This window comes from Nicotiana tabacum, chromosome 22 (assembly GCF_000715075.1).
Source record: "Nicotiana tabacum cultivar K326 chromosome 22, ASM71507v2, whole genome shotgun sequence".
NCBI lineage: Eukaryota > Viridiplantae > Streptophyta > Magnoliopsida > Solanales > Solanaceae > Nicotiana > Nicotiana tabacum.
This window is the reverse complement of record NC_134101.1, coordinates 144,762,375-144,781,307: the sequence shown is the minus strand read 5'-3', so window position 1 is coordinate 144,781,307 and position 18,933 is coordinate 144,762,375. Positions and strand designations below refer to the sequence as shown.

Sequence of the window (18,933 nt, the reverse complement as noted above, 5' to 3'; positions counted from 1 at the left end):
GGATAAACCAAAATAAGTTAAAATAATGTAATAAAGCTTCTATCCAATTGTCAGGAGGATAAATCTCCCCAAATTTCGCTATTCAAAGGGACGAATAAAGGTATGAGGGTTCACTTCGGCAGCGGCGTGGAGTCTAACTTTGAGACTCTTTGGCTCCGGTGTGTGTAACATGCAAAGAAAAAAAAATAAAAGAATAAAATTAGCAGAGGTCTTAAATCTTCAACAAGCATGAAGAAAATGAAACAATGAAGCTAGGCAAAGACAAGATTGCATTGAGTGTGTGTCCCAAGTATTATAGAGACAAGAAACAGATCTCAAAAACTTCAAATAGGATACATGTTGCAAGAAAAGGATGTTTTTATAAAACTTAAGAACGTAATATTTACCTAGCAAATATACTTGTAAGGATCTAAGAATGATCTTTAACTACCACTCTAAAAAATAATAGGGGCATGCTTTTTATATATATATATATATATATATATATATATATATATATCACTTTAACATGCTTCCGATCAGTTGGGTCAAGCTACTGCTACTCCATATAATATTTAGTTGATTAATTTAAAAGTAACACGTTCTCTTAACAAGATCCATGTTCACATACTATTTAAAATAGTGAATCATTTTCTTAAACAATATTTTAGCAGAGTACTTCTTCCATATGACATTTAAATAAGTAAATAGTGGTTAATCCATAAAAATTCATGGCCTACAAACATGGTTCTTAAATAGTTGAAAAAAATTCCATACGCAAGTTCATATGAGAATTTAGTCAAACACATGGCATTCTTATTCAAACTTTCTATTGCCACAATACGCAATGAACCACAAATCATGATTTTTCAATAAAATAATTCCTCAAGTATGATTTATACATAGAAAGCAAGTCACATTCTTAAGCAAGCATTTATTCTGGAACTCAAAATAAAAATTAAAAAAAAGGGAGAAGGAAATTTTTAAGGCTACGGACCTGCTTGGGGGCAGTGAACCGGAGCTTCAACCTCGAATCTACTCTATATTGTCACCAACAGATCCGACTTCTAGCTGAGTTCGAGTATTCTGTTACGGCTAAAGTACGCTGAGACAGAAGCAAAAGTTCCAAAGAAACTTTTAGAGTTTTTGGGAGATGATATCAACAACGAGAAAATGATAGTATTCGTCAGGGGCACAATTTGTGTGAAGTAGGCTGCTCCCTCCCAGAACTCTCCCAAATGCGAGTATTTATAGGAGATGTAGAGGTAGGGATTGTATTTTAGGCGGGATATTTTTCAGATTTTGATTTTGAAATGGAGTCAAAAAGCCGTTCGAATCCGAACGTTGGGAATTTAATGTTCATGTGGCTTGGTATGAGAAAGTCCTCTGAGATCGAATCAAATCCCTGAAAATCAGTTCTTTCCATCTCAGAAAATCAGAATGCCAAAAGTCTTTTGGCCTCTTTTGTTGGCTAAATCATTGAAGACAAAGTTTGCTCAAAAATAGAAGGGACAAAGTTTGTCCTTGGCTAAAGTGAAGCTTGACTTTGCATAACAGTGGAAGAGAGAGAAGAGGAGTGAGGAAGATGGTAATAAAGGATGTGAAGAGAAAATAAAAATGAAAGGGAGAACCTAGTTATGTTTTGGGCTGATCTTGTTGGGCTCGTTTTTGGGCTTGAGGGAAATAATTGACGAGGAAACATTGGGGCCTTGTATTGACTGAATTTATGGCCATGTTCTTTCTTCAAATCAGTTTCCTTTGGGTTTCTAAATAGAACAATATTCTCATAAATTAATTAAAGTATTTAAAAGCCTTAGCAAGATTATAATTTATAGCAACTTAATATAACAGTTATGAAATTAATACTAGAAAATAACTATTGCATGAAACGTCATAATATTATTATAGTAAATATTATAAATTATAAGATGAAAGGAATGTTATTATTTCTCCTAAAAGTTATATTTTCGCAAGAAAGTGATAATAAGAATTATACTTTAAAAAATAATAATGATGACGCTGAGTGATAATAATAACAATATAAAGAAGAAGTAGTAGTCATAATAACAATAGTGATAATGATAATAGTAATAACAGTAATAGTGACAAAATAATAATAATAATAATAATAATAATAATAATAATAATAATAATAATAATAATAATAATAATAATAATAATAATAAAATAGTAATAATAAGGATAATAATAATATGAACACTAATACTAATACTAATACTAATAATAATAGCAGTAACAATTGTAATAAAATAGTAGTAAAATAGGGTATTCAGCTTATTAGTAACTTAGAAGCTCAAGAAAATTAAATAGAAGAAAGGAGGGACAAAATTGGATGTCAACAGCTGCCCCTCTTTGACCGAAGACGATGAAAGAGTTTTCGGGCAAAAAATATTGACTTAGTAGCCAATTTTGTCCCGACCATAAATACAGGGTAAGGGTCTGATTGAGCTGATATAAATGTTGGGAAGATTACTTGTATAAGGAGGTTATGGAAAAATTATGGTCGTACCCCGATTTCGAGTTGCCTACATATCTCAGGCTTCACGAGACCCAGGCCGTATGTAGTTCGAGAATTATATTGGAAAAGATTATTTAAGAGTCGAAAACAGGTCATGAGAGTATTTGAGAGTGGGGAAATGCTTTGTAGCCTCCTAATTATAAAATATGGCAGATAACACACGAGTAGAGCTCTACTAGATACGATTTTTGACACCTTAGGATTGAATGAACTTACTGATTTTCAAAATCTGCCCCAGTGTCGAGTTATGATGACACTGGGTTACGAAGAATTATGAGATTATGAAAGCGATTGATCGAGAAAAATATAGGGGCAAATACGATGAAAAATTTAGAATTACTTGGATTACCTACATATCCCGTGTTTTTGGGATGTAGGTGGAGTAAAGTTTGAGAGTAGATCTTTGATCTTACTTTTGAGTTTGATATTCCTCTTCAACAAATTTGTCCCAGTTCACTTCTAAGAGATAGTTCCACGTTGTGCTATATTTTCTGTTAAGCTCAATAGACTAGGTAAACTTGTTAATAAACGAGATATAAAAAATATAAAATATAAAAATATAAAAAATTATAAAATTCAGCGATGACTTTAGAAAATGAAGTATTCAACCGCATGATTGATAAAAATGAGGCATTTAAGACAATGATTGATGAAAATGAGGCATTTAAACTAAATGATGATGCAATTTAGGTGTATTTGAAACATTTGCTTTGTGCATTTGCAAGCAATGATATAGTATTGTTGAAAGTATTTGTGCAGTGCATTTGCGGTGCCTTTGAAAGCGATGGTGCAGTGCATTTGAAAGCATTTATGTTGTGCATTTTGCAGGCAATGGTGCATTTGAAAGAAATGGTGCAATGTATTTAAAAACATTTGTGCAGTGCATTTGAAAGCAATGGTGCATTGCATTTGTGGTGCATTTGAAAGCAATGGTGCGGCGCATTTGAAAGCATTTATGTCGTGCATTTTGCAAACAATGGTGCATTCGAAAGAAATGGTGCAATGTATTTGAAGCATCTGTGCAGTGCATTTGAAAGCAGCGGTGCAGTGCATTTGCGGTGCATTTGAAAGCAATAGTGCGGTGTATTTAAGAGCATTTATGTAGTGCATTTTGCAAGCAATGGTGCATTCGAAAGAAATGGTGCAATGTATTTGAAGCATTTGTGCGGTGCATTTGAAAGCAGCGGTGCAGTGCATTTGAAAGCAATGGTGCGGTGTATTTGAAAGCTAATGTGCAATATATTTAAAGCCATGTGCGATGCAGTTTGCATTCAAATGCCAGGATTATCATCATTCAAGAGGTGTAGTTTCCTATAAAATAATATAAAGAAATTCAAACCGCTCGACCAATGATTTTGGTAGTTATACTCGTTATTGATTTTTGCTTCTGCTATCTTGAAAATCTGCATTCAAAGAAAAAACTTGAGTTTTTAGGGGAAGGTTGATTCGAGTTGACTTTGATGCTCTGGCTTTTGATAATCTTGCGCTTCCAACTTTGTTTGGACTTGCACCCTCTGCCCAATACCGAATCTTGTTGAACGAATAGTTAAGAGATTTTGATAAAAAAAATAATAAATAAATAAAAAAAACAAAAAACAAATTTTAATATGCATAAATATATATAAAAATAAAGTTGTTGCCGAACTCTATATTGTGACATGCTTTGTGAAACAAAGTGAACGTCCTCATCTTAATTCCTGTATTCGTCTTGCTTGACCATCCTTTGTTGATGACTGATGCCTCCTCATGACGACGCCTTCAAAAGCTGCCCCAATTTCCAATTTGGGAAAATGTTGATTTTTATTATGATGAGACCGAACCCACAGGGCTGTCTACGTATCCTCTCTTAAACGAGAATCAGGTCAAACATAGTTCATTTACATTAAGAAGTATTACATGAAAAAGAAAGAGGTTGCTAGATATGCCTCTAGATGTAGTATCTCTTGACCGCATCTGCGTTGATGGGCTTGGGCCACACTTCTCCATCCATTTCTGCTAGAATCAATGCTCCTCCAGTCAATACTCGATGCACCATGTACGGACCTTGCCAATTTGGTGCAAACTTTCCTTTAGCTTCATTTTGGTGCGGGAATATGCGTTTCAAAACCAGTTGCCCCGGTTTGAACTGACGTGGTTTCACTTTCTTGTTGAAGGCTCTGGCCATCCTGTTTTGATAGAGTTGACAATGGCAAACTGTATTCATTCTGTTCTCGTCAATAAGCATTAATTGCTCATACCGATTCTTCACCCATTCTTCATTGCTCAGCTTGATTTCTTGGATGACCCTCAAAGATGGTATTTCAACTTCCGTTGGTAATACGACTTCAGTTCCATAGACCAGAAAATAAGGCATTGCCCCAGTTGATGTTCTGACAGTAGTGCGATATCCAAGGAGGGCAAATGGTAGCTTCTCATGCCAATGCCTATAATTATCAATCATCTTCTGCAATATCTTCTTTATGTTCTTGTTGACTGCTTCAACGGCTCCATTCATCTGAGGTCGGTAGGGAGTGGAATTTCGGTGAGTAAACTTGAACTTATCACATATTTCTTGCATCAAGTCACTATTGAGATTGGCTCCATTATCTGTAATGATTGACTCAGGAATTCCAAATCGGCAAACGATGTTGTTGCGAACAAAATCTGCTACCACCTTCTTTGTAACTGACTTGTAATAAGAGGTTTCTCCCACTTTGTAAAGTAATCAATAGCTACCAAGATAAATCTATGCCCATTCGAGGTGGCCGACTCAATAGGGCCAATGACATCCAGGCCCCAAGCTGTAAACGGCCAAGGATAACTCATCACATTGAGTTCATTTGGTGGGACTCGAATCAAATCACCGTGGATCTGACACTGATGACATATCTGTACAAAACGAATGCAATCTGTTTCCATGGTCATTCAAAAGTAACCTGCTCGCAAAATTTTCTTTGCCAAAGTAAACCCATTCATGTGAGGCCCACATGTTCCTGCGTGTATCTCTTCAATCAACTTGGTTGCTTCCCTGGCACCTACACACCTCAACAGTCCTAAATCCGGGGTCCTCCTATATAGGATTTCACCGTTTAGGAAAAAGTGATTTGCCAATCTCCTAAGCGTTCTCTTCTGGGTACTGGTTGCTCCTTCAGGGTAATCCCTTGTTTTGAGATACCTATTAATGTCATAATACCATGGTTCTCCGTCTGGCTCTTCATCCACATGGAAACAATAAGCTGGTTGATCTTGTACATTCATCTTGATAGGGTCTATGTAGTTTTTATTTGGATGTTGAATCATGGACGACAAAGTTGCCAAAGCATCTGCAAACTTATTTTGAACCCTTGGAATATGCTTGAAGTCCACCTTGATAAACTTCTTACACAACTCCTTTACACAATGTACGTACGGTAGGATTTTGGTGTTCTTTGTATTCCATTCGCCTTGTACTTGATGAATCAGCAAGTCTGAATCACCTATAACCAATAACTCTTGGATGTTCATATCAACGGCCATTCTGAGCCCAAGTATATGAGGCCTGCCATGTTGTTGGTGCATGGAAATCGAAGTTTTGCTGAGATTGGATAATGTTGTCCAGATTCTGAAACTAGTACTACTCCAACTCCGACTTCTTTGAAGTTTGCGGCTCCATCAAAGAACATTCTCCAACCAGAATATGCTTCTGAAATGTCTTCTCCAGCGAACAATACTTCTTCATCTGGGAAGTACGTCCTAAGTGGCTTGTATTCTTCACCCACAGGAGTTCTGCGAGGTGGTCAGCTAAAACTTGTCCTTTGATGGCCTTCTGAGTAACATACACGATGTCAAACTCACTTAGCAAAATCTGCCGCTTTGCCAGCTTCCCTGTAGGCATAGGTTTCTGAAAGATATACTTGAGCGGGTCCATTCTGGAAATGAGATAAGTGGTGTATGCTGACAAGTAATGCCTCAACTTTTGTGCAACCCAAGTTAAGGCACAACAGGTGCGTTCGAACAAAGTATATCTTGCTTCATATGGTGTGAACTTCTTGCTCAAGTAGTATATGACTTGCTCCTTCCTCCCAGTTTCATCATGTTGCCCCAAAACACATCCAAATGCATTATCTGATACGGACATGTATAACAACAACGACCTTCCAGGTTCCGGAGGTACCAGCACCGGTGGGTTAGATAAGTATTCCTTGATCCTATCAAAAGCTCGTTGACATTCTTCTGTCCATTTGGTAGTGGCATCTTTCCTCAACATCTTGAATATCGGCTCACAAATCACTATTGATTGGGCTATGAAACGACCGATGTAGTTGAGGCGACCAAGGAAGCTCATCACGTCCTTCCGATTCTTTGGAGGTGGCAGGTCTTGGATAACCTTTATCTTTGAAGGATCCAACTCTATGCCACTTCTACTGACAATGAAACCTAATAATGTTCCAGCTGGAACTCCGAATGCACACTTTGTGGGATTCAGCTTCAAATTGTATCGCCACAACCTATCAAAGAACTTCTTCAGGTCTACCAAGTGATCTGAACTCTTCCGTGACTTGATGATGACATCGTCCACATAGACCTCAATCTCTTTATGGATCATGTCATGAAAAATAGTTGTCATATCTCTCATGTATGTAGCACCTGCATTCTTGAGTCCAAAAGGCATCACCCAATAACAATACACCCCCAAGGTGTAATAAATGTTGTCTTCTCAGTATCATCTTCATCCATCAAAATCTGGTGGTAACCAGCAAAGCAATCCACGAATGACTGCAACTCATGCTTTGCACAATTATCAATGAGTATGTGAATATTCGGGAGTAGGAAATCATCCTTTGGACTAGCCTTGTTAAGATCCCAATAATCCACACATATTCTGATCTTTCCGTCCTTCTTTGGTACTGGTACTATATTGGCCAACCAGGTGGGATACTTCGTGACTCGGATGACATTTGCCTTAAATTGCTTGGAGACTTCTTCTTTGATCTTTAAACTTAAGTCTGTTTTGAATTTTCTTGTTTTTTGCTTTACCGGGGGACAAGATGGATCCGTTGGCAACTTATGGGAACAATATTAGTGCTTAAACCAGACATGTCATCATACGACCAAGCGAACATATCGATGTATTGTCTCAGAAGATCCACATATTTCTCCTTTTCTGATGGTGTTAAATGGACACTAATTCTTGTTTCTTTTATAGACTCTGAATTCCCCAAATTTATAAGCTCTGTTTCATCCAAATTTGGTTTTGACTTGTTCTCAAACTGCTCAAGTTCTTTAGTTGATTCTGCGGGCGGCACGTCTTCTTCATATTCTTCAAAATCTGGTTTGTTATTTTGTTCACTTGTTTCTTTCACTGCCACATTCATGATGTCGGCGTTTTTATTAATTTGTTTGCTGAAAAATAAAATAAAAAAGAAAGAAAATTAATAAAGACAAAAATTTAAATGTAAAATGAAAAACATATTCAGATTTTGCATTTAAGCTTCCAAAAGATCGAGACAAACAACATAAAATCGTAGACACGATTCAGGCCTCAATTTTGAATCGCGTTGTTTAAAAAGTACTAATACAATCCATCTACCAAGACTCCCTGCGAACCGGGCACGGGGTACAAGTCCAATTGTTCAAAACATCTCCAGGTGCGACATCCCAAATAGTTAGCGTCTCAGTGCAATCTTTCAGAATCACGTTGCAATCAGCAATAAATAGGTTCCTGATTCCTTCAACGAGGTCATCTTCAGCATCTTCATCTAGCTCATGAATTGTAACTGTCTTGGGGAATGACTGGCTCAACAGCGAGATAGGCTGTGGCAGGACAATGTCACCTTTCTTCTTGAGACGAGCCTCCGATACTTCTTTTGGAGTGGGTTCGTACCCTAGGCCAAAGGTGTTGTTCTGCCCCGGTAACTGAATTGGCTCCACTATTCCATGCAACCTTACTCCAAGTCCTCAACCAGGCTCGAAACCATTCTTCAACATTTCTGATGCCACCATCACGAACACACTTGGCAACTTTATATCTTTACCTCGAGTAACAGTCACAATTTCTTCAATGTGGAAGGTGGCTCTATCCAGCCTCTCCACACTTTCAATGACAGGGATTGAATTCCCGGGGTAAATGGGATTGCTTGCTTCTCCATGAATCATAACCTCCTGGTGATTCCACACAAACTTCACGTTCTGGTGCAAAGTGGAAGGGACTGCACCGGTCATGTGAATCCACGACCTTCCCAACAACAAATTATAAGTAGCAGATATGTCTAACACTTGAAATTCAATGATAAACTCCACAGGCCCAATTTGTAATGCTAAGTCAATTTCACCAATAACGCTCATTTGCGCTCCATCAAAAGCTCTAATATTCACATGACTTTCATGAACTTTTCCAACGTCAATTCCCAAAGCTTTGAGGGTACTGATAGGACATATATTGAGTGCAGAACCGTAATCGATCAAAACCCTAGAAACAATCTTATCCCTGCACTTGACAGTGAGATGCAAAGCTTTGTTGTGACTTAGACCTTCAGGTGGCAATTCATCCTCGTGAAAAGAAATCTTACGGGCTTCTAGAATTTGGGCTACCATAGTTTCCAAATGTTCACTAGTTGTCTCGGCTGGCACATATGCTTCATTGAGTACTTTTACCAGAGCATTCCTGTGGCTGTCGGAACTCATCAATAATGACATGAGGGAAATTTGAGCTGGCGTCTTCTTCAGTTGGTCTACAACAGAGTATCCGCTACATTGCATTTTTCTCCAAAATTCTTCTGCTTCAGCTTTTGTCACAGACTTCTTCTGGTTGTTGTCCTTACTTGAAGTTCCTTGTGATTGTTCTTCAGGAACATGACACCGATCGGATCTCGTCATACCTGCAGCAGCAGCTTCTACAACTAATTTTTCCTTTCCTTTGTTCCTTACATCAGACTGATAGTCCCAAGGAACTGCGTTGGTTTCAAATGAGGGCGTCTGAGCAACTAGAGCCATGATCCTGGGTTTCAGAGGGAGAACATCCACCTCAATTGGTGCTCGCACTTGCACTGTGATGACATGAGCAATAAAGGCAGATGACATGGCCTTTTTCTCGTCTTCAATTGGTACAATTGTACCTTCCAAATTCCAATCTTCATCAGTAGATATCATGTTAATACCAGTATTATCGTGATTTGGAAGAGGGTTGTTGTTCACATTCGGGGGAGCTCCCTTAAGCTGAATGGTTCTTGCTTTGATCAACTCTTCGATCTTATCTTTGAGAGTAAGACAATTTTCAGTATCATGTCCAGTCACACCAAAGTGATATGCACAACTCTTAGTCCCATCATACCATCCTGGGAGGGGGTCGGGAACTCTTCCTGGGACTGGTTGGAGTACTCCTGCGGCTTTCAACCTTTCATACAACTGGGCTAGAGGTTTAGCTAGGGGTGTATAGGTTTTGGCTGGTTTTCTTTCAAAGCTGGGGCGAGGTCTAGGTGCATTTGAGCGGTTTTGGGACTGGTAGCGGGGTTGAGATGGATATGTGGGTTAGTAATGTGATGGATTCGGGTATATGGGTGCTCGGGGTGGATAATAGGTTGGTTGGGCATTATAAATAGGATAGGGAATGGGTGAAGACTGGTAATAAGGTTGAGGGGTTTGGGTGTATGGGCTATAGTATGAAGGTTGGGGTAATGGGTTTTTGTAGGTTAACATTTGGTTAGGCCTGCGGTCCTGGACGGTCATAACAGCGGATATTTCTTTCTCCTTCTTCTTACTTGCTCCTCCAATAGTTCCTGACTGGATTGCCTTACTCGTTGCTTGTAGTGCTGCCAAATTTGTAATCTTTCCAGATTTGAGACCTTCCTCTATGACGTCTCCCATCCTAAAAACTTCTGAGAATTTCTACCCCAGCATGCTTATCAGTCTCTCATAGTATGTGGCATCCGTTTAAGATCGAATAAAATTAGTTGTCATCTCATCCTCTCCCATTGGAGGTTGGACTCTTGCTGTTTCTGCCCTCCATCTCATGGCATACTCTCTAAAGGATTCTATTGTTTTCTTCTCCAACGTCATCAAATAGAATCTATCTGGATTGGTCTCAGTGTTAAATCTGAATCTGTCCATGAATTCTTGCGCCATGACACTCCAGCTGCGCCATTTCTGTGGGCCTTGAATTGTGTGCCAATCAATGGCTTCCCTTGTAAGACTCCTTATAAAAAGTTTCATCCTGATAGCTTCATCCTTTCCCACTCCAACTAACTTATGACAATATGACCTCAAATGAGCTCGTCGGTTTCCTTTTCCATCAAACATGTCAAATTTTGGTACTTTATATCCTGCAAGTAAATCGACATCGGGATGAACACATAGATCCTCGTACTCTAAACCTTCCATACTCCTAACGATTTTCAGATTTTTGAATGCTTTCTTTAACTCATGGATCTCCTTGGCCATATACTCGTCGGCTTTGGCCCTTACTTCCTTTTCTGCTTCCCGATGCTGATTCACTTCGGAGTGAAGTTGGTGAGGCATAGGGGTAGTAAAAGGTTGTGCTTCTGCTACATATACCGGTGGCACATGATAGTGATATGTGGCATCGGTAGGTGTTGGGTTACATGGTGGTTTTGAGTGAGCGGGGTGCTTTGGGCAAGTAGTGGTTGGAAAACATATGATGTGTTGAAGTTCGATGGGTTGGCTTGTTGGGGGTTAGCATGTGCGTTAGTGGATGTTGGCTTGTTGTTGTGAAGTGGAGGGTTTGGTGGAAGGTGTTCCGATATAGGTGATTCAAATGATGGGAAAGGTGGTGGGATATGTGCATTTGTCCTTTCTTCAGAAAGTGGTGTATTGAGGCTGATAGAAAGATTGGTAAGGTTACGAAGCCGTTCGATTTCACCTTGCAAGTTAACCACTTGTTGCGACAACTGGGCGATGTGCTCATCATGAAGGGTAACCTCCCTTCCTTCTGAAGCCTCGGGTTCGTCTCTTTGAACGGTGACAAGTCCCAAGCCTATCATATTAGATGTGTTTGAACCAGTTATGTTGGTAGCTACTCGTGCCTTGGATCTCGTGAAGTATGGGTGTTCAGCCAGTTCGCAGTCAACAAAAATCAACCTTGGGGAGTAATAAAATAGAAAACCTCTAAACATGAAATAAAAGATAATGTTACTAAGTGGTGATTAGATTTAAAAGCAAGTATATCACATAGCAAACAAATCACGTAACAATACAAACAAGTCAAGCAATGTTAAGCGTATCCTAGTATGCACGGGACCTCTTTGTGCCAGAGGTAGGCCTAGCGAAAATTTGAGAGATAAACACACCATTATATATCATTCCATTGCTCCTTAATTAGATACCCCCAAAATAAACTTTTATTGAATACTAACATCGCCTTAGTCTAAAATGATTACAATGGCATAGCCTTAATAAAGATTACAACATAGTTCTAATCTAATTGACTGAGGATGGTTCTCCATTGCCCCTTAGCCTCTTCGCTGCTCTTATTGCCTCGTCGATTTTTTGGCGATTCTTCACAAGGTAAACCATGGCAACTTTCCTTCTTCGTCGAGTCCTCGACAATAACATTCTATGGATTGCTCCTCGAGGTCTCCATCCAAACTTTTGAGTCCTTGCTCCATTTCCACAGCTTGTTGTTTCCACATTTCTATTTGTTGCTTCTGCATTTCCTCTCGTTGTCTCAACATTTCAATTTCTTTGTTGTCCTTCTCATGCTGCTCCATGTGCTTTGCTTTAGACTCGGACACCCTTCTTTTCAGCCAACAGTACTTGATTTCAGCTTCGACTACCTTATCTTTGATTCGGCCTCCTACATTAATTCCTCTTGTGACAGAACCTTCAAGGTTGGAAAGTAACCATTCTAAGTAAAAAATGTCACATCCAACTTGGTACCTATCTGGTGCAATTTTATCTTTGACCATAGCTCTCTTGTTTCTCCACATCCTAAGAATTTCATTCGCAAAAGAAATCTTATCATTATCATAGTCAATTCGATAATGATCCATGTTATCAACTTGCGGTATGACTTGCGTTCTTCCAGCTTGTCTCATAACTCACAATAGAGCATATGGTTGAAGTCCTCGAAGCTCGATGAAAACCAAGTAAGGTAGCATTTTTTCACGGATTACAAAATTCTCAGAAGGATACCAAGAAAACATCCATTGAATCGTGGTGTCGTTCAGCTTGCTAAGTAACTTGCCCCATCCTTTAACACTATTTGGGCGCTTGAATGCAACTACTAGGATCGTGTATGACGTGATATGATTAGCACCATTTTGCTTGTAAAGCTCTTGGCTTCCACTGATCTTTTGGAGATGCCCCATAAACCACAACTGTAGCAACAAATTACATCCCTCAAAATGTTTAAATCCCTTCTTGCAAAGGACCAAAGCTCGGTATATATCTGCAACAACCATTGGCACTATGGTGTATGGCTTTCAATCAATGTCATTAAATAATGCATCAGTAACCATGACAAGTCGGGTGTGAATCTCATGTTTTGCTCCTCAGGGAAATACTAGGAGCCCGAGAAAACAAACCGAAAAAGCGAATACCCTCTTTTCACTCTAAGAAGCGTGTGAGGAGAACACCTCTCAATGTCGTAGAAAAGCATCTGAATGGCCAAAGATGTCGAACAAATAGTCAAGGGGTATCTTGGATTCTTTCAAATGCTCTATCCCAATTTCTTTCTCAAAACCAAACTTTTCAAGGAACTGTTTTGTCAGGGGATTTTTTGGAATAATCATGCAAGCGTTTTGCCAAGAATGTCTGCCTTTCCATAACAAACTTACATTCTCTATTAAGCCTCTAATTTCTTCTAACAATGGTGTCATCTCATTTTTCCCAAATTTGAATACGGCTCTTTCTTCATCCCAAAAGGTGACTGTTGCTTCAATAATTTCCCTACATGATGTGACTTCCATAAGTAACGGTAGGTGACCCAACTTCTTTCGTACTTCGGACTGTGCATTCTCTCCTATGTTTCTCCACCATGCCTTTAGTTTGGGAGGGATGTCCAACACCATGCCAATCTTTGGGTAAACAACTTGATTCATGATTTCCTGCATTACAGAAAAGGTTAATCCTACCCGTTTTCCCTTTTATGAGTAAATGGTCCATATAATCAATGTGTTTATCTTTCAAATAGTGCACATAAAGGATGAATAGGTGTTGCTTGGGTTTATAAACCCGCTTGGACATTTGGGTAAGGCTAACTAATGGACTTAATACACCTAGGGTATTAAGCCTCCTAAGGTTGCGTGATGTATGCCCCTAAGAAGGGATTTGGTTTAGCTCTATCCTAGGTCGGCTAAGAGTGGATTTTCTAGACTGGTCTTTTCCCAAGTGGACAACTTGAGAGTGAAAAGTTGTGACTGTTAACTGCACTGCTGATCGACTTACCCACAAACTTTCCCCTAAAATGTATTTTTGAAAAAGTGCACGGCCGTAAACCGCATAACTGCTAGGTGTGTGCTCAGTGTGAATTTTCCAAAAGTGGAGGAAGTGAAAACGGAATGACAGTTTATAAAATATAGTAATTACATTTTACAAGAAAGAGCACATTTTCAAATAAGGCAACAAACAAAAACATTCACAAAATACAAAAGCCATTTTTATTAACCTAAGTTTGTTATGGATTAAAACCTAAACTCCCCAGCAGAGTTGCCATGCTGTTATACCCCATTTTAACACAGGTCAAACCAGGGTATAATATATTGGTAATTTTGAAGGTTTAATTAATTAAGAGAGTCGCCACCTAATTATTTTTAAAGGTGAATTTGGACACCTATTTACAAAATAATACTTAAAATCAACTATATTTTATGGTCTACTTAATCTTAAAATTATGAGTAAGGGTTCTAATTAATCCTATAGGGAAGGTTGTTAAAACACCCTATATGATCCGTTAATTTCGGTTAACCAGCCAAACTTAGGTTAATTAGTAAAACAACTAAATGGTGAGAATATACTTATTAGAAAAGAGTTAATAGTAAGTCATTCCAAAGTAGAGATTTACAATTGGACCAAGAAAATTGTTTTAGACTGTTTTAAGCTCATAAAAGAAAAGCCCAAAACTATTAAACAAAATTCAAAACTCATTAAGTTTCCAACAATTAGCTAAGAAAAACAATTCAACAAAGTGAAAGAAAATTTAAAGCTTGCTTGGGTCAAAAAACATCTTCCTAACGAGAACAGATTAATCACTAAACTTGAAACAAATCTAAGATTCACAAAATGTTTAAGGAAAATCACTCTCGCGTGAGGAAATACTTTACAAGTTCAAAATCACAAATCATTCCAGCCAAGTGCGTTTAACATTTAAAAGCAAAAGGATATTAAATTATTAAACTCCCAAAGATCAAACCTAATGTAGATAAATTTAGGATAACTACAAAGTTCTAGACCTCTACCCCATATTCTTCTTGATAAAACAAACATCCTTATTGTTACCTAGTAATAACTCTAAATGATCTAAGGCCCAACTCTTATAAACAAACGAATAGTCACAACAAACACACAAGTAAATATTAGTCAATAAGGATAAACCAAAATAAGTTAAAATAATGTAATAAAACTTCTATCCAATTGTCAGGAGGATAAATCTCCCCAAGTTTCGCTATTCAAAGGGACGAGTAAAGGTATGAGGGTTGGCAGCGGCGTGGAGTCTAACTTTGAGACTCTTTGACTCCGGTGTGTGTAACATGCAAAGAAAAAAAATAAAAGAATAAAATTAGCAGAGGTCTTAAATCTTCAACAAGCATGAAGAAAATGAAACAATGAAGCGAGGCAAAGACAAGATTGCATTGAGTGTGTGTCCCAAGTATTATAGAGACAAGGAACAAATCTCAAAAGCTTCAAATAGGATACATGTTGCAAGAAAAGGATGTTTTTATAAAACTTAAGAACGTAATATTTACCTAGCAAATATACTTGTAAGGATCTAAGAATGATCTTTAACTACCACTCTAAGAACGTGTATATATATATATATATATATGTCACTTTAACATGCTTCCGATCAGTTGGGTCAAGCTACTACTACTCCATATAATATTTAATTGATTAATTTAAAAGTAACAAGTTCTCTTAACAAGATCCATGTTCACGTACTATTTAAAACAGTGAATCATTTTCTTAAACAATATTTTAGCAGAGTACTTCTTCCATATGACATTTAAATAAGTAAATAGTGGCTAATCCATAAAAATTCATGGCCTATAAACATGATTCTTAAATAGCTGAAAATGACATATTACCTAAAGGTTTAATAATAGGATGTACTATGAGCAAATTCCATACCAAAGTTCATATGAGAATTTAGTTAAACACATTGCATTCTTATTCAAATTTTCTATTGCCTACGCAATGAACCACAAATCATGGTTTTTCAATAAAATAATTCCTAAAGCATGATTTCTACATAGAAAGCAAGTCACATTTCTTAAACAAGCATTTATTCTGGAACTCAAAATAAAAATTAAAAAAAAAGAGAAGGAAATTTTAAGGCTACGGACCTGCTTGGGGGCAGTGAACCGGAGCTTCGACCTCGAATCTACTCTATATTGTCACCAACAGATCCGACTTCGAGCTGAACGAGTCCGAGTATTCTGTTACGGCCAAAGTACGCCGAGACAGAAAGCAAAAGTTCCAAAGAAATTTTTAGAGTTTTTGGGAGATGATATCAACAACGAGAAAATGATAGTATTCGTCAGGGGCACAATTTGTGTGATATAGGCTGATCCCTCCCAGAACTCTCCCAAATGCGAGTTATAGGAGATGTAGAGGTAGGGATTGTGTTTTAGGCGGGATATTTTTCAGATTTTGATTTTGAAATGGAGTCAAAAAGCCGTTCGAATCCGAACGTTGGGAATTTAATGTTCATGAGGCTTGGTCTGAGAAAGTCCTCTGAGATCGAATCAAATCCCTGAAAATCAGTTCTTTCCATCTCAGAAAATCAAAATGCCAAAAGTCTTTTGGCCTCTTTTGTTGACTAAATCATTAAAGACAAAAGAGATACTTGGAATTTGCTCAAAAATAGAAGGGACAAAGTTTGTCCTTGGCTAAAGTGAAGCTTGATTTTGCATAACAGTGGAAGAGAGAGAAGAGGAGTGAGGAAGATGGTAATAAAGGATGTGAAGAGAAAATAAAAATGAAAGGGAGAACCTAGTTATGTTTTGGGCTGATCTTGTTGGGCTCGTTTTTGGGCTTGAGGGAAATAATTGACGAGGAAACATTGGGGCCTTGTATTGACTGAATTTATGGCCATGTTCTTTCTTCAAATCAGTTTCCTTTGGGTTTCTAAATAGAACAATATTCTCATAAATTAATTAAAGTATTTAAAAGCCTTAGCAAGATTATAATTTATAGCAACTTAATATAAGAGTTATGAAATTAATACTACAAAATAACTATTGCATGAAACGTCATAATATTTTATAGTAAATATTATAAATTATAAGATGAAAGGAACGTTATTATTTCTCCTAAAAGTTATATTTTCGCAAGAAAGTGACAATAAGAATTATACTTTAAAAAATAATAATGATGACGCTGAGTGATAATAATAACAATATAAAGAAGAAGAAGTAGTAGTCATAATAACAATAGTGATAATGATAATAGAAAAGAAAAGAGTGACAAAATAATAATAATAATAATAATAATAATAATAATAATAATAATAATAATAATAAGGATAAAAGCATAATAATAAGGATAATAATAATATGAACACTAATACTAATACTAATACTAATAATAATAGCAGTAACAATTGTAATAAAATAGTAGTAAAATAGGGTATTCAGCTTATTAGTAACTTAGAAGCTCGAGAAAATTAAATAGAAGAAAGGAGAGACAAAATTGGATGTCAACATCAACCATACGCACGAACATCTTCTGAAACCAGCACCCGACGTCACTAACAGCTTCGCTCCAAAATCTGCACGGGACGTGCAGAAGTGCAGTATCAGTGCAACCGACCCCATGTACTGGTAAGTATTTTCTCTAACCTCGCCGAAGTAGTGACGAGATTTTGAGTTAAAAGATGCTTATTATTATAACCTGTGCATTAGTTTAACAGTAAAAACAGTTCGAAGCATAACAAATAAAAATATCATAAACAACTCGGCGCGATAGTCAAAATATGCAAAAGAAGAACCATAGTAGAATATTTACGATCTTTCCTGGTATGAAATGTATGTCCAAAATGTCAACTGAGAAATCATATGATACGGTAACACCCTTCATGCTTCTATTTCATCCTCACTCTGTATAAATAAATTATGTAACATTTCAATTAGCACGACAACACCCTTCGTACGTTCAACTCATTCGTTCAAATGAACGTATAACAGAACCCACCATATGACAGAAACACAATGATAGAAATTATAAAGTAGGGAATACGCAAATAACAACAATGGATAAGGATATACATATGAGCAACAATAAAGAACTAAACGGAAAGCACATGAGTAATAACAACAACTAGAAAGCAAGGAATATCAACTTCAATTAACTAGCATATTGGAGCCTAAGTACAATTATAACAATTAAAACGAAAATACGTGATCTTCGCAAGTTAACAAGTAAGGGCATGAATGGCTAGTATGGTGAAAAACTTAAACTAAAGCGCAACAGAATGGATACAACATGAGTATAACTATAAAATCAGGAAATAAACACAGTATTCGTAATTTAAGCAAGTAAAAGACATGGACAGTGCAACAACATTTGAGATAAAGGTCAAGTGCAGGACAATAACGACAAGTTACACAAAACACGTAAATACAACAAGAACAGCTCAAGGTAAGGCATAAACGTATACACGGAAAATAGCTATATCACATCATAATGCATGTCCCTCATCCTCAGTTGCACGGAAACACCCTTCGTGCCATGACCTCACAATATTAAAAGCATAACAATGAAAATGAAATGTCATGAAATCACCCTTCGTACTTTTACTCTCAAATGATATGGCACGACATCACCCTTCGTGCTTTTACTCTCAATAATATGGCACGACATCACCATTCGTGCTTTTACTCTCAATAATGTGGCACGGCATCACGCTTCGTGCTTTTACTCTCAATAATATGGTACGACATCACCTTCGTGCTTTTACTCTCAATTTAGTCTTTTTCTCTACAAATTTGCCTTTGCTCGACTCAATCTAGCCAATGACGACTTGAATACACCACATAATGCAAGAGAAATCAATTCCAATTAATAAAACTATTATTTTCATTCAATTTCTAAAAAGTCAACAAAAGTCAAACCCTAGGCCTGCCTGGTCAAAATCCGGGTCCAAGGATAGGTCTTGACTACCCATAGCCTCACGAGTCCAAATATGTGTTTTGTTTCCAAATTCGAGTCTTATTCGACTCTTAAATTTAAAATTTTTATTTTTCAAAACTTTGACAAAATCACCAAATTTTTCCATAGACTTCCCA

At 37.3% G+C, this 18,933-nt stretch overlaps 3 protein-coding genes across 3 annotated transcripts; all 3 read right to left on the bottom strand.

Annotated features, from left to right (window-relative positions):
* Window positions 1–3,789: 3,789 nt before the first annotated feature.
* LOC142176094 (uncharacterized) lies at window positions 3,790–4,958 on the bottom strand. Its single transcript, XM_075243161.1, has 2 exons — window positions 4,626–4,958; window positions 3,790–3,921 (listed from the first exon to the last, which is right to left on the bottom strand). The coding sequence occupies exons 1-2, from the start codon at window positions 4,956–4,958 to the stop codon at window positions 3,790–3,792; spliced, it is 465 nt and encodes a 154-aa protein (XP_075099262.1).
* A 464-nt stretch (window positions 4,959–5,422) lies between these two features.
* On the bottom strand, window positions 5,423–6,013 carry LOC142176093 (uncharacterized). Its single transcript, XM_075243160.1, has one exon. It carries the CDS (start codon window positions 6,011–6,013, stop codon window positions 5,423–5,425), a length of 591 nt encoding a protein of 196 aa, XP_075099261.1.
* Window positions 6,014–7,147: 1,134 nt separating this feature from the next.
* On the bottom strand, window positions 7,148–10,339 carry LOC142176092 (uncharacterized). The gene is made up of 5 exons (XM_075243159.1): window positions 10,234–10,339; window positions 8,512–9,729; window positions 8,067–8,406; window positions 7,627–7,879; window positions 7,148–7,540 (listed from the first exon to the last, which is right to left on the bottom strand). Exons 1-5 carry the CDS (start codon window positions 10,337–10,339, stop codon window positions 7,148–7,150), a joined length of 2,310 nt encoding a protein of 769 aa, XP_075099260.1.
* Between the last annotated feature and the right edge of the window lie 8,594 nt (window positions 10,340–18,933).